The 14,379-nt window shown below is 46.8% G+C and overlaps 4 protein-coding genes and 2 non-coding genes across 10 annotated transcripts; 3 read left to right on the top strand and 3 right to left on the bottom strand.

Moving 5' to 3' along the window:
- Positions 1-817: 817 nt before the first annotated feature.
- LOC6546035 (la-related protein Larp4B) lies at positions 818-8,497 on the bottom strand. Of its 4 annotated transcripts, none has more exons than XM_015158306.2 (9): positions 8,133-8,497; positions 5,696-6,548; positions 5,376-5,625; positions 4,930-5,310; positions 4,188-4,755; positions 3,601-4,127; positions 1,571-3,449; positions 1,105-1,443; positions 818-1,053 (listed from the first exon to the last, which is right to left on the bottom strand). In XM_015158306.2, exons 2-8 carry the CDS (start codon positions 6,532-6,534, stop codon positions 1,289-1,291), a joined length of 4,599 nt encoding a protein of 1,532 aa, XP_015013792.1. In that variant the 5' UTR covers positions 6,535-6,548; positions 8,133-8,497; the 3' UTR covers positions 818-1,053; positions 1,105-1,288. The 4 variants fall into 4 exon arrangements, with proteins under 4 accessions (XP_015013792.1, XP_015013791.1, XP_015013790.1 ...); XM_015158305.2 differs by lacking the exon at positions 8,133-8,497 and adding an exon at positions 7,585-7,959; XM_015158304.2 differs by lacking the exon at positions 8,133-8,497 and adding an exon at positions 6,885-7,943.
- Positions 8,498-8,726: 229 nt separating this feature from the next.
- LOC6546034 (eukaryotic translation initiation factor eIF1) lies at positions 8,727-10,137 on the bottom strand. The gene is made up of 4 exons (XM_026977877.1): positions 10,032-10,137; positions 9,920-9,971; positions 9,526-9,683; positions 8,727-9,106 (listed from the first exon to the last, which is right to left on the bottom strand). The coding sequence occupies exons 2-4, from the start codon at positions 9,945-9,947 to the stop codon at positions 8,960-8,962; spliced, it is 333 nt and encodes a 110-aa protein (XP_026833678.1). The 5' UTR covers positions 9,948-9,971; positions 10,032-10,137; the 3' UTR covers positions 8,727-8,959.
- Positions 10,138-10,552: 415 nt separating this feature from the next.
- On the top strand, positions 10,553-12,262 carry LOC6544352 (60S ribosomal protein L28). 2 transcript variants are annotated; one of them, XM_015157865.2, is made up of 4 exons: positions 10,553-10,647; positions 11,376-11,475; positions 11,650-11,892; positions 12,080-12,262. In XM_015157865.2, exons 2-4 carry the CDS (start codon positions 11,383-11,385, stop codon positions 12,176-12,178), a joined length of 435 nt encoding a protein of 144 aa, XP_015013351.1. In that variant the 5' UTR covers positions 10,553-10,647; positions 11,376-11,382; the 3' UTR covers positions 12,179-12,262. The 2 variants fall into 2 exon arrangements, with proteins under 2 accessions (XP_015013351.1, XP_026832919.1); XM_026977118.1 differs by lacking the exon at positions 10,553-10,647 and adding an exon at positions 10,819-10,841.
- Positions 11,029-11,102, top strand: LOC6544356. The gene has a single exon (XR_046497.2). It is a non-coding gene; the product is annotated as a small nucleolar RNA CD11 (small nucleolar RNA).
- On the top strand, positions 11,236-11,310 carry LOC6544355. The gene has a single exon (XR_046496.2). It is a non-coding gene; the product is annotated as a small nucleolar RNA CD11 (small nucleolar RNA).
- Positions 12,263-12,536: 274 nt separating the features above from the next.
- LOC26526422 (putative neutral sphingomyelinase) lies at positions 12,537-14,314 on the bottom strand. The gene is made up of 2 exons (XM_015158789.2): positions 14,135-14,314; positions 12,537-14,039 (listed from the first exon to the last, which is right to left on the bottom strand). The coding sequence occupies exons 1-2, from the start codon at positions 14,173-14,175 to the stop codon at positions 12,755-12,757; spliced, it is 1,326 nt and encodes a 441-aa protein (XP_015014275.1). The 5' UTR covers positions 14,176-14,314; the 3' UTR covers positions 12,537-12,754.
- Between the last annotated feature and the right edge of the window lie 65 nt (positions 14,315-14,379).

Genomic DNA, 14,379 nt, shown 5'->3' with positions numbered 1-14,379 from the left:
GGTCCACCTACGCGTTGTAAGGATACAGTATAGTATTTAGCAATGACCTAACTTCTTAATTCATTTCATTTTCGTTCTTTGCTTGTTGAAATAGACGTGTGAAACCATCAAACTGAGAAAATTGCTTTTATGTGGAAACAAATGCAATTTTAAAATGTAAGTCCTTCCCACGATATACGATATAAGTATAAAATGAGGGGGGTATACACGAGTCGGTGTCTGGGGAGAAGATAAGATTGCCTAGGCGTATTCAGGTGTGTTTGTGTAAAGGATCCCTTAAGTCGTGAACTAAGTACGAGAATCCCCATAATCAAGTTATATAAAAAAACCTCTTGCTCAAACAAGATCATCCGTTAAAATGTTACAATGATTCAAAACAATATATATATATATATATTATATATATATACTATATATAATACATCTAAATAATAGAAGTAACCCTAACCTGTGAGACTAGCAGAGACATAGCTATGTGGGCTACGCACTCGTATCTGTGTACTTCTGTTTTGGCTATAAACATTACGTTCTGATGTGTAAGCAAAAATGAGAATGATGAAATATTAAACGCAAATAATATAACGTAAAATTGACGTGTGATTCATGAGTTCATCGGTAATTTATCAATAAAACCTAATATTTCCTTCTGCTCTCTTTCTTTGCTTGGCTTAACTTGCTTTAGTTTTGATTTGTCGTTCGATGATAGTTAGCTAACTACGCTCAAACTTCTTAAGACTTATTCACTCGGCATCGTTATTGGTAATCGTAATAATAGCTTAGGCATATACATCTCTTCTCTTCTCCTCTTTCTGCTGTCGCCACATTCCTGTTCCTCCGCGCCGCGCTAAGCTGCGTGTGTACCCACCGAGTCTAGGTAACATTAGCTTAGGTAGATTAACATTAACTGATAACTGATTAAATATAGCTGGAGAAAGGGTATGCACCATTCATTCTTCGTCGTTGCCTACTAATATGATAACTGGTCCAAGCATCGCCTGCTGCTCTCTCCGTCCTCTGCTCTGGTTTTCGCGTCCTTTCGAGCAGCGGCAACTACTGCAAAACGGAAGGATAGAGTATGATTTCAAGGTATGGAACACAACTCACCTTTCGTATGCCTCCTTAGTTAGCTCATAGATATCTCTAGCTCTTATAGGTATAACAAAAAGGTTTGCTCATATTTACACATGGAATTTCATATATTTACAGTCGGATGCAGCTTTAGAGGCATCCTGCAAAGGTATTTCACAGTTGCCTCGCTTTGGCAACGCGGTTATCCTCTCCCCTTCTTTTAAGAGTTGTTGGCCCTGGACTTGCGGTTTCCGCTAGTCCCCAAGCCGACATTGGCATTAGTATTGTGCTCTGTAGCAGAGCCGTAATGTTGCTGCTGGTGTTGCTGCTGTTTCTCCTTGCTCAGTTGGCGAACGGAGGCATTGGGACGATTATCTGTGGAGTGCAAAGATTTTATCCATATAAGTTCTGATCACAATCAATTCAACTACGTTTAGATAAAGCACAATTAAAATAAGGTTTTACTTATCTAAAGAACGCTTTTACTGGCTTTTGAACATACCTTTCTCTTTGGCAGAGACCACGACAGCACTGCTGCCTTGGGTAGTGCTGGTAACCGGAAGACCACCAGTTGGTTTGCCGATCAGCGCGGCGGGCGAGGCTCCACCTGCGGCGCGTTTCTCGGTAGAAACTGTGGCAAGGCCGCTTTTCTCCACGGCTGCCACCACAACGGCGGGATCACCAAAGACTAGGTCCATCTTGTGGCTGCCGGTGGGCGACAGTGTGCCGGTGGATCCACCGGAGCCAGTCTCCTTGCCATCAGAGGAGGCAGCGGCCTTGTGGTGCTGTGCCACCTGGGCATAGCTGAGTTTGCTGGCCGTGGCGGCAGCCGAAAGGTTTTCTGTAGACGTGGACGTGGCCACGCTCTTGTGCTTGCTGGCTCCTTTCTCCAGCAGATTGGCGTCTTTCTTGGCATGCAGGGCGGCCACCGAGGGCGGCTTCTTGTGCTGGCCCAGGCTGCACTCGGCCAAACTGGTGGTCAGACCACCCTCCACCACGCTACAGGCGCCAGCGCCCGCGGCCAGGGCAGCGGAATACTCGTTATGGCCAGCCAGCAGTGGCAACTGCTGCTGCTGGACATAGCCTTCGACCAGTCGCTGCTGCGATGGCTGCTTTGGATGCATTTCATCCTCAGTCTTGTTTGATTTGTCCAGCTGCTGCTGCTGCTGTTGCTGGGCTCCGGCTGCCTCCTCTTTGCTGCTGGCATTGATATTTGGTGTTTGACACTTTATCACATGGATCGAATTGTTGTTACTGGAGCTCTGCTTAGTAACGTTCTTAGTATTGTTGCCCTCCTGAATCTGGATTCCATACTCAGCGCCCAGGACTGGCGTGGGGCTAACAGGTGGATTGCGCTGCTGATGCTGCTGATAGTTGTGGGCCAAATGGGGCTGGTTCTGGCCCTGTGGGTGCCTGTTATCCTTACGGGCCTTGCCCTTGCCTCCACTGCCGCCACCACCAGTGCGCACCACGTCCGACAGGCGGTTCTCAGCCCAATTGTTGGCGGAGGAACTGTTGGCCAAGTGAATATTGCTGGTCTCGATTCCCTGCTGATTGCTTGAGCGTTGTTCCTCACCGCCGGCGCTTTCCACGCTGCTGCTCAGCACCTGGTGCTGATGCGGCTGCTGTTGCTGCTGGTGTAGGGCCTGCTTTTGGCCCAAACCTGTTGATGAGGATGACGAGGTCGTTGAGTTATGCAGGGAGGCTCCGCCAGTGGCCTGAGGTGTATGTGGTGCGTTGGCTGACGTGGCTGGCAGTGGTGGAAAGGCAGCATCCTCTAAATCGAACTGTGGCGGTTGCACTGGTGCGGCTGGCTGTTGTTGTTGCTGCTGCTGCTGCTGTTGTTGCTGCTGTTGGTGCTGATGCTGGTGACCCTGATAGCCCAAGGAGCTGTGGTGAATACCGCGCTCGTTGCTTCCGCCGGACAGACTGTTGCTGCCCGATCCTCCGCCAGTTCCTCCACCCCCGGATCCACCACTGCTGACGCCTAAGCCGCCGCTGTTGCCCACATTGCTACCAATCGAATTGTGGTGATGATGGTGGTGATAGTGATGACCCGAGCTCTGCTGCCCAGTGCCGGTGGTCATGTGATGTTGCTGCTGCTGCGACGACAGGGCGTTGTGTTGATGGTGATGGTGCGAGCCACTCGCCATCGAAGAATGCTGGGCGTGGTAATGCGGATTGTAGTTATTGCCCTTGTAGTTGCCACGGTGCTGGGGTGGTGGGACGTCGTGGATAGTGTTGTAATGGCTCTGGCGCTCTCCGCCGCGATGGGAGGCTCCGCCGCCATCAGTTCCGCCAGTTGATTGTACATTGTTCCCGGTGGAAGATGACATAAGATGCTGCTGCGGGTGCGGGTTTGAGGGTGAGCTGCCGTAGAGCTGTATTGCAATGGAAAAGTATAGCCGGTTATGAATAAATCATAATACAACTTTTGTCGAAGCCACATATACTTTTAGTGACTTGCTTTATAAAATTTAAATTCCATTTAAAGGTTTCAAAACTGCAAGCCATTTAAGGTAGATTACTCACCCCAACTCGCCCGCCTGGGGAATAGTTGATTCCGCCCTCCTCATCACGACGACGACGACGCGGACGATTCTGCCATTGCAGTGGCTCCTTACTGATCGAAGTGGCCAGCGATGAGGAGGAGCTGGCAGACATGTTGCTGCTGCGGTTAACCTGCTGCATGGCGTGAGAGCTATGCTCGACACCGTCCCCCGCTTCCTGCAACTCCTGGACCTGCACTTGCTGCTGCTGAAGGACTACCTGTTGCTGTTGTTGCTGCTGCTGTGGCTGCGTCTGTTGGACCACCAAGTGGTGCTGATGCTGCCCCGGCTGCTGCTGTGGAGCCGGTGCAGTGGATACATAGGTAACTTGCGGAGCGCTGGCAGCGCTGGAGGAAGCCAATTGATAGTGCTGCTGCTGAGTCTGTCCCTGTTGCTGCTGAGCCTGCAGATGGTGGCTGTGGGCGGGCAGAGCCTGCACCTGGGTGGTGTAGTGATGGTGGGTGGTCACACCACCGCCATAGCTCTTGTCAAGGTTCTTCTGCATGCCACCTGTAGGGGATGAAAATTGTATTAGATGGTTTCGCACCAACACGGCATTTGAAAACGCACCCTTCCAGTTGCTCTTGATGGGGTAGTGACGAGTAGAGTTGTTCACCTGCACTGTGGCCTGTTGCTGTTGAGCTGAGCTCGTTGGCTGCTGCTGAATTTGTTGGATCACTTGCTGGGGTTGCTGTTGCAATGGGGCCGGCTGTAGTGGATCCTGCACAATGTTGGCCGGGACCACGCTGACCATTCCTCCTGGAATAGCTCCAGTTATCTGGATGGGTACAATATTACCGCCCTGGATGTGCGAGGCTGTTTGTGTGTTGCGCGGTGGTTTGCCTCTCGACTCGCCGCGTGGTCCCGAATTTGCACCGCCCACGTTGTTTGGATTGGCGCGGTGATTGTTATTGTAGCGCCCTCCGCCCTGCGGTTTGGACGTGACCATTGCTTGTGCGGTGGGTGGCGGAGCTTGAGCGAAACCGGCTGTCACAGGCTGCGGAGCTAAAGGATTGGTGGTAAAGATGTTTCCTCCCAGGTCGTAGAAATTTTGCCCATGGGCGGCAGTGGCTGCTACAGTGCCAGGCGGCCAGGGTCCAGCCACCAAGCCGGGGTAAAATTGATTCTGCGGAATCGGCTGTAAGCAAACAAATTTTCGCATAATTATTCACTTTTTTCTTAAAGTATGCAAAAATTCGGCTTTTTGATCGCAATTCGAGTGGTAAAGTACTTAAGTTATTGGAAACACAATTTACTCAAATAAATCTAATAGCCTTAAGCCTTGTTATTGATTATTATACATGATACTCACAATCAGTACTGGATTGCTGTACTGAACTGAGGCGGGAGCCGCGATGGCCGCTCCATTGGTGTACAGATAGCGGGGCTGCTGGGCAGCCGCATAGCCAACTGTGGCGGCACCGGCTCCGGATGGATCAAAGACATTGGCAGTCGGCGGCGACGTGAGGCGATAGCCGTTCTTCATATTTGGTACAGCTTGGATGCGATTGATAAACGACTTGGGCTTGATGCGAGCCATGATCGGCTTGCCCTGGAACTCCTTGACCTCTTCGCGCAGGTACTTGTACGCCTTCTGCGCATCTTCGTCCGACTCGAAGGTTATGTACCATGAGTTATTGGCGGCAAATTCGCAGGATATCGGGCGGGGGCAGCTCTCATTGCTGAATAGAGCCTGTAACATTAGCAAAATCCAATTAGTATTTGGGCTGGCTCGGGGGAGCGAGAAGAGTTACCCACCTTGACGTCATCGAGAGGCGTGTTGTTCGATATCTCGCGCAGAATGATGATGCAACGCTTGCGATTGGGACGCACGCGCAGGCCTTTGTCGTCCACCTGGACATTGGGCGATTCACGCAGCACCTCGGTGATGAGATTGATGTCATTGGTTAGTTTTCGCACCAAATTGAATCTGGCCACAGTGTAGATGGGCACATACTGGTCGCTGTCCATCTGGGAGAGCAGGTAAGTGTCGTTGGCAAGGTTCTCTCTGTTTGGAGGGGAATAAGAATCACAGTCAGATATATGTAGTTTGATTAGTGCTAGGTGATGAAACCCACCTGGAGAAGTAGTACTCAAGTTGGGTGGCCAGCATTTGCTTGAGCTTATCCAGTGGTATGTTGGGCTCCTCTCCACCGGCTGCATTGTGGCCTTGCTGCTGATCAGCGGACCCATTGGCTGGAAGCTGAACGGGCACTGGGACTTGGACAGGAACCTGGACCGGCACTACAATTTGATGGGGTTGCGGATCGAGAGCAACTAAATTCGTGTTGTTCAGGGCGTCTGTGGTGTAGCAGACCACAGTGCCATCCTGGGTCTGGGCGAGTGCGCCATTCATGATGGCGTATTCGTTGGTGTCCTGGGCCTCCCCGACTCCTCCGGATGCTCCTGCTGCTCCTCCGGCTACTGTTCCTGATCCTCCAGCCGTGGCCTGCGGAAGCGCCGGCTGATGGCCGTAGGTCAGATGTTGGGCGGGATGCGGCGACTGCTGTTGCTGCTGATGGTGAAGATGCTGTTGGAGCGTCTGCTGCTGCTGCTGCTGCTGCTGTTGCTGCTGTTGCTGCTGCTGCTGTTGGTGGGCTACGTGCGTATGGGCCAGAATCTGGGCCTGGTGTGGATGCGCCTGCTGCTGCTGCTGCTGTGTGGGCACAACTGCTGCTTGTGCTGCTGATGCCGTGGCCACTGGAGCAACGGCAACGGGAGGAGCTACTGGTGGAGCGCCTGCGGCGGCGGCGGCTGCAGCGGCGGCTGTGATCAACGGTATGTGGGCAGCGGCGGCTGCTGCTGGTGACGCTGCAATTTGGGTGGTGGCGCCAAACAGATTAGTGGCTAGCATCGCCGTCTCGACAGGAACGTTGGTGTAGACGGGCGGCTGGATCTTGAGTGCATCTCCGTTCATGTACACATATCCTCCTGCAATGGTTTGCACATAAGACGGTTTTCACATTATGGTTGGTCGGGGGGATGGGTGGTGTTGCATGGCTGGGTATGTGTGTGTGGGTGGGTGTGTGGTGTGTAAACAAGGTCAATTTTTTGTTATTGTAGATGTAACGGGAAACTTTCGTAATCGGAGGAAGCTAGACGGTGGGAAAACTCTGCCGATTTCGAGCTAATAACAACAAAAAACAAACAAGCGAAACGCAGTGGCAGCATAAGCGCACACATGCAAATTTTTGAGCATGTGGGTGATGCATATGGGGTGGCACACACGCACATTAGTACGGGTGCTAGTTAACGCATTTTACCAACCTAGGTAGTATTCCATGGTAACGTATGTTGCAATTATCAAGAAATTCCACACAAAGACACTGTCGGTTATTTCGCTTCTCCCTATTTGCTTTTCCTCTTATTTTTTTTTTTTAAATCTATTTTTTCGCTCTTTCGAGCTACACACACACTAACGCACGCGGCACACTCACACACACAGCAGGCACACACAGCAACACACACACACACACGTTGCCACCCAGTCGCGAGAGTGGGAGCGAGAGAGAGCGAAGGAGAGGATGAGAGAGAGCAGGCGAACGAGCGAGAGGAGAAGCTCTTCTTTCTATTTGGAAAATTTGATTTTCACTGCGATGTTTCGTATTTCGCCAACTTGCTTTTCCGCGATTCCAATCGAGCTAAAAATCGAGCACTCTCTTGGGCGACGATGGTTATTTATTTATACTGCTTCTGCTGCTTGCGACTCGAAAACACGGCTCCTGCTCCTCCGCCCCTTTTCCACAACATTTTCTTCAACTCTACGTTGCCTTTTCCTCGGTCTTCTTGTGTGCTCTGCTTCTTTCCGCTCGCCGTTTCTTTTCTATTTTTTCTTCTTTTCTTGTCGTTTTCAGTCTAATTTTTTTTCTAGCCTTTCCTTCGGTTTTTGCACACGCAGAGAATGTGAATTGAAAACTGAAGACGACCGAGAGGCAATTGATTTTTTTTTTTTGGCGACTTTTCACACCCTACTTGCACCGCCCGCACCAGCCAGCGTTGCGCTTTTCAGTAGCCAATCGTTAGCCAAGTTGCCAAATGAATTGTTAAGGTTGTGCCTAGTTTTTTCACCACCAACTTGTCACGCGAAAAATCCAAAAATTCGACTTCTCATCGTCATAGAAAACTTTCGCCGTTTCGATAGATCGCAATTCAGGGTTGCAAGCGATTGGAAATACTAGAAGTTTGAAAAGTAACTCGATTTGTCAGTAGTTTTTCTGACAGGTTTTTACAAGTCCGTAGCAAGCGACGCGCAAGTCAAGACATGTTTTTATATTTTTCGTTGACTAGTAATGCTTAAATGGTGATTGTTGTTTAATGAAAATGTTGAGAATAGCATGTTGAAATACTGCATTAATACCAGCACGCTGCCCAAGAATATCGAACAAAAAATACCAACCGCCTGCAAGGTGACAACCCTGAAACGTGCAAGAACATAATATTGCTAAGCGAAATCCAGCCCTTCCACCCCCTCTCCCATAATGTTACCTGCACAATTATGCGCCCATATTCACTTACCACTGGGGATAATGGAAATCCCGGGCTCATCCGCCTGCAGACGATGATTTCGTGCAGCTGCAACAACGCTGGGGCGAAAAACCACTTGTTAAATTTGGCCGAACGAACAAAATGAAACACCAAGCGTTCCGCGCGTCCACGTATTCTTTACTGCACGTTTTACTGACGAATTATTGTTGGGAAATTCGTCAGCTACAACAATTTCGGGGGACGAATTTTTCAACGTTGGACACTCAGCTAATTCTTTTTTCAGCAAAATGCAACACACGCAAAAACTTCGCGCTCCGATTTTTTGTGCCTAAATTAGTGTTACTGCACACCAATATCATAAATATACCCAGGTATGCCTTAGGAGGTATTTCACTTAATGTGTAAAACGTTGAAGTTGGGACAACAACCAAAGCTGACTTTTTGAATTTAAACATTCTATTTGTTTAGACAATAAATAAATCATATTTTACTACATGTTGATTCAGTACCTTTTTAACCAAATAGCATTTATTGCATGATACTCTGCGCTACTTATTGATAACTGAAATGCAAGCATTCCAGTGCCAAGCAAACCAATTTGAAACTTAAAAAGGTAAATTTTTCGTCCCATTATGCTATGACAGCGCCCGCACACATTCGTTTATTTAAATTGAACATTTAATTTTATTTATAACATTGTTCTCAGTAAATGGTCTATTGCTTCTGTATGTTTATGTTCTATCAAGAGTGTTTGAATAAATCGGAACAAAGAACTTTTTCAAGTTTTTGGGTGTTGTTGTAGAGCTTAAGAATGAAAGAGTAGTATGAAGATTCACACGGTTTGTTCGTTCGTCCGCTTAGAAGCCGTGCACCTTCAGTTGATCCGGCTTAGCTAGACCCACCTTCGTCAACCATTGGCAGATGTTCTCACGCTGATCGCCCTGGAGCTGCAGAACCTCACCATACTCTGGGTGCTCGATTACAGTGCCATTGCATGCGAATTCCTGTGAATAGATTGAATGAATGTTAGTGTTGTTCAACCAAATCCACAACTGTAGAAGCAATCAATATTAAAAACTAACCCGGTGTCTGTAATCTGTGCAATTGGAAATCATTATTTTTTTCTGAAGCCTACCACAATTTCAAAAACAAATAATGCACAAACCTGTGATTTCTTGTGAAAAGAAATCGAATTACAATCTCTCAAACATCATCAAGGACATGTACAAATACTTATGTATCACTTAGTAAGGGATGTTTAAACTTCTATACCGACCTCATGGAAATCAATAGATTAAGGGTAAATTTTAACACTGGTTTTAAAGTGCTGTACTTCACTGGATTAGCAGGTAGCACGCGTGATTATATCTTGCTTCGACTGTTGAGGGATATTCCAGATAACGAGACCCTTAGGTAAACCCACCTTCTTGCAGGAGCGGACTATCTTCTTCAAGTCATACTCCGCGGACAGGCCCTGGACAGTGGTTAGCGTCTTGCGACCGTTCCTCTGCTGGATTCTTATGTGCACTAGCCCGTCTTGAATATCATCATCATTGCCCTTGATTGCATCAGCAAAGGGGTCTGCAAAGGCGGAAAATGGCTTGATTATTGCGACTATCGGGAAATTCAATGCATGCAAGATGTAAAACGCTAGTTGTAAGGCATGTAATCACACCCTAGCAGCGTGTTTTACTTTTGCCCCAGAATGCGCTTATGTGCATGTGTGTGTGTGTAGTGTGATGATGACGAGCAGGGCGGCCATTTTTATGTACATGTGTAGGAGTCGGGGAAGAGTGTCTCATTTGGCATTTACTTACCACGAGTGTTTAAATTCTGGATGGACATACGACAATAAAAACAAACCACAGCCTAAAACAAAAACTTTTTGAAATGATTTGTTGATATTTGAACTTTAATTTAACGTTTTACTGAGTGAGTTTTTTCGGAAATGTGTCTGACAAGTAGACTAGAGCTGGAAAAAAATCGATTTCTAATCGATAGTATCGAGTGTTCAGAAGATTGGCAACGCCCTCCAGCACCGATTGTATTTTACAAATCTGATTTAAAATTATTAACTGGAAATGTCCTTGCAAATTTTGGCACCGTTGTTTTTTTCACTTTTTTTGACTAATGTATTGGTTTGGTTTTATATCCTGAAAATATTTGACAAGGAGGTTATGAAATAACAGGAAGATATGACTTTGAAGACAATTAAAATCTGATAAATAAAATTAATGTCGGGTGGTTTTAAAATGGCAAATCAGAAAAATGTTTATTATATTATATTATTTATATTATTACACTAGCGCATTAAAAAATCAAAAATTAAATTAATGTCGTGTGTTTTTAAAATGGTTTTAAAACGGCAAATCAGACAAATTTTAAATAATATATTCAATGTGGTAGCGCATGTAATTGTATTCGATAGTTGCCCTGCCAACTCGCACAACCCAGAATGCAACCCAGTGTTTTCGGCAAGCGCAGCCAACTTCGCGCTATGTCGGGCTGCCATATTTCTTTCCTTCTTGTATTTCAACGAGAAAAGGTGGGCATTTTGCATTTGTTCTCGATTTGGTTAAGTTCTAGCGTTTCTTCAGCGTCCCAAGCGCTCCGCAAGTGTTGAGGTACAATGCCTGCCCCACGTGTTTCCGTCAATTTGGCTGCCGGCCCGCTGAACCCCGGAGGTAAATTGAGTTTTACCCACACGTGCAACGCAGCGGGCAAATAGTGAATAAAAATGTGAATTAATTTGTAGCGAACTCAATTTAGACTTAATCAAATTGTATATATTACTGAGCGAACGTGGCGTTGATCACTACCCAGCTAATCCTTTTTTCTTTCTTTCTTTACATGCTGTTTTTCCTGCTGTTCATTTACATGGATTTGTTTAATAAAGGTAAGAACACGTGTGGTCTACAAATGCGTGATATATTCTATGATGAATGATTGAGCAGAAGAGTTCTTGAAGACTATATTCATCACCCAAGACTGAATATAACTAGAGATCTCATCTTTTATTCAGAAACAACATAATCTAACTGCAGACTTTCTTTTTCTTCCATGTTCACCTCTTGAATGGCTAATTCATTGATTTTTCTTTAAAGGTAAGCATACCAAAAGTATTTAAATTCAAAATTGTCTTAATGAGGATTGATTTAGCAGAAGAGTTCTTGAAGACTATATTCATCACCCAAAACTGAAATACCTTACCAAAAATATTGAATATGGCCTTTTCCAGAGTAATTACTAATATGTTGTAACCTTTTATTACAGACGTGAGATGGCAACCTCTTCGCACCTCAATTGGTTGATCATTCGCAACAACAACGCCTTCTTGTTGAAGAAGCGCGATGTTAAGAAGCCCTTCAGCACAGTAAGTAATAAATGTTACAATAAATAACGTGCACCAGGTTAAAATGATGTTTCCAACTTATAACTTTCACAATGATATTTGAATACAACATGATAGTAACTTTAATCTGACAAAAGTTGGCTTCATCACTACTCTGATAGTCCAAGCACATCACTGACTGTTGAACCCTTTCAGGAGCCAAACAACTTGGCCAGCGTGAGCTCGTACCGCTACAGCGGCATCGTGCACAAGAAGACCCTGGGAGTCGTGCCAGCCGCCGACAAAAAGGGCTTCACCGCCGTGCTGAAGAAAGGCAAGTATGCCCAGCGTCCCGCCAAGAACACTGTGCGTGTTGACTTTAAGGCCGGTCCCCGCCGTTCCCTGAAGAAGCTGAAGAACCTGCTCATCGGCTCCAAGTACCGCAAGGACCTGACACAGGTGAATATGTGGCTCAATGCCTGGCTAAAACTGTTTTGGTTCTTGTTATGATGATATTTTTTTAATATGCTACTTAACCAAGATCGCAGAATGACCGTGTTGATAAACTTATCTGAGGCTCTCAACAAAAATATATTATTGTACTTCTGTGCTGGACGTATTCTAATGAATTTACTTGTGCTTATAGGCTGCCCTCCGCCGCGCTTCCGCTGTCCTGCGCTCCCAGAAGCCCGCCCCCGTGAAGGGAAAGAAGGCCGAGCTTGCTAAGGGAAAGAAGCCCGAATAAATTGTACCAGATGGGTTTATGCGGAGCTGTTTTCTACTCGAGAATAAAGAAAAAATGTTAAAAACACCCTAATCTTAAAGAAAATTTCTGTGTTCACTTGTCGGTAATTGGTCGCGACGAAAGTACAGCATACTTTGAGGCGGTATATTGATAATTAGTTCACCTAATGTAGGTTTTAAATCGATCTTCTATAACCTCGAATGAGGTTACTGAACCTCTATTTTTTCTGAGCATTTTTTGGGATATGGAAGATAACTTGTTGATTAAGTTAACTAAATGCGAAACTATAGGATTGTATTTACTAAATTCTGTAATTATTTGTTGATACATAGAATATGTAAGCATCAATACACTTTTGTGTTCCTAAATAATTTTCACTTTTATTGAACTTTAATTCCTGGGATATGGATTATGGATGACGTTACAAAGAAAGAGACCATGGAATTGCATTGAAGATTACATGACGTAAAAGATCAAGTAAGAGTTATATAAACTCTAGTCAAACATACATCGCTGCTTAAACTATGCTACACAGTGATTTTAAATGCGCATTGAGCTTGGTTACTACCCACAGCTTCAGTAGAAGTACTCGTACTTCTGGGCGTGGTGCAACATCACCTCCATTGACTTCTTGCCCTGAAGGACTCCATTTCGTTCCATATAGTTCCAGATGGAAGCCATGAACAAGCAGAACAGGATCACGCCAAACACGATGAACTTGAGCAGGAGAAAGATCGTGCGCATGCCCACAGGGGCGGTGAATTCCACCAGCAGGACCAGGAGGACGAACAGAAAGGTGGCGGCGCTGTAGTACAGTATTCGATCAGTGTTTAATTGAAGCAGGGAAGCATCGCACAGAGCCAGAGCTTCGTGAAGGGCAGCAGTTCTGGCGGCGGGCATGGATTGGATGGAAGTTGAGCTTCCATTGCATTGAATCTCCGTCTGCTGCTGTGACTGATCGTCCTCCCCTGTCTGAGCATCGCCTGCTCCTAGTTCCCTTACCGCACAGCTTTCACCATCCTCTACCAGGCAGTTTACCTCTATCGTGGCCACTGGCTCCTCACTTCTCGGTGCTAGCTTGAATAACTTCAGCTTGGCCATCACTGCCTCGTGGTCGGAGAAGCTAAATTTCTCGCCGGGCACTCGCTCCGGAAAGGGTAGATTGTACTCCGCTATTTCAGCATTCACGTGATCGCCACCACGCACAAAGATGTGATCGATGCGGATGCCCTGGGGATTTCTCTCCCGTGCTTGCTTAGATGTGTACGAGTTGTGTTCACATTCGTTGGTGCGAAAAGAGTCCGAGGCGCAACTGTCGAGCATCTTGGAGGTGTAGAGCAGCACCTTGTAAGAGATGTCCTGTGGCTGGGCATTCAGGTCGCCAGCCAGGATCTGCAGCGCAGAGTTCCCCCTGGTGGCCTCAATGAATTGAGCAGTGTCGAAGGCCTGGATGACGCGATGCGTCTTGTACTCGTCGTTGGCATTGTCGTACTCCGCGTGCAGATGGGCATTGTATAGGTGCACCATCTGCCCGCCGACGAGTATGCGGCACAGACCCACACCCTTGCCGCCGAACCAATCCGCATGCTGAATACGGTGGAAGTAGCCATTCACGGACCACGCGTGGAACAAAGTGCCCAGTATGGGGTACTTGGAGAGCACCAGCAGACCAGCGCCCATCACGCCGCTATGAAAGTAGTGGCTGTGGGGCAGGACCGCCTCCGTACCCTTCTGCAACAGCTCGCTGTCCTGTTGCGCCCACACCTCCTGCAAGGACACAATATCATATTTTCCGCTGTTCAGCTCCTTGCAGATGGCATCGATGCGCGGTCCGCGATCACTCGACACATACGGAATGCCCCTGAAAATGCACATAATTAGCTTCCAGAGATCGGTGTCAAGGCAAGTGGTGCTCCAGCAGCCGTAGAAGGAGATGCCTTAGATGCATGCTCTCACCATATATTCAGGGTCAGAATGTTCAGCTCCAGCAGCAACATAGCGACTTCTTCGGTTGGGTTTCACGTTCGCATGCTTACAATGGAATATCGCGGGAGCAGCGATAAGATAACTTTTTGATTTTGTTATTTTTAAAAGATATAAAGTCACAGTGTGACCGTCTGGGGAAAGCCAAAAAAAGTTTTTCTTATTTTATGCATATCGCGAAGGGTTAAACATTTAAAAAACTGATAGCTTATGGAGGT

The sequence above is a fragment of the Drosophila erecta genome, unplaced genomic scaffold, assembly GCF_003286155.1.
Source record: "Drosophila erecta strain 14021-0224.00,06,07 unplaced genomic scaffold, DereRS2 tig00000021-arrow-pilon, whole genome shotgun sequence".
Taxonomy (NCBI): Eukaryota; Metazoa; Arthropoda; class Insecta; order Diptera; family Drosophilidae; genus Drosophila; species Drosophila erecta.
This window is presented reverse-complemented; position numbering and strand designations above follow the sequence as displayed.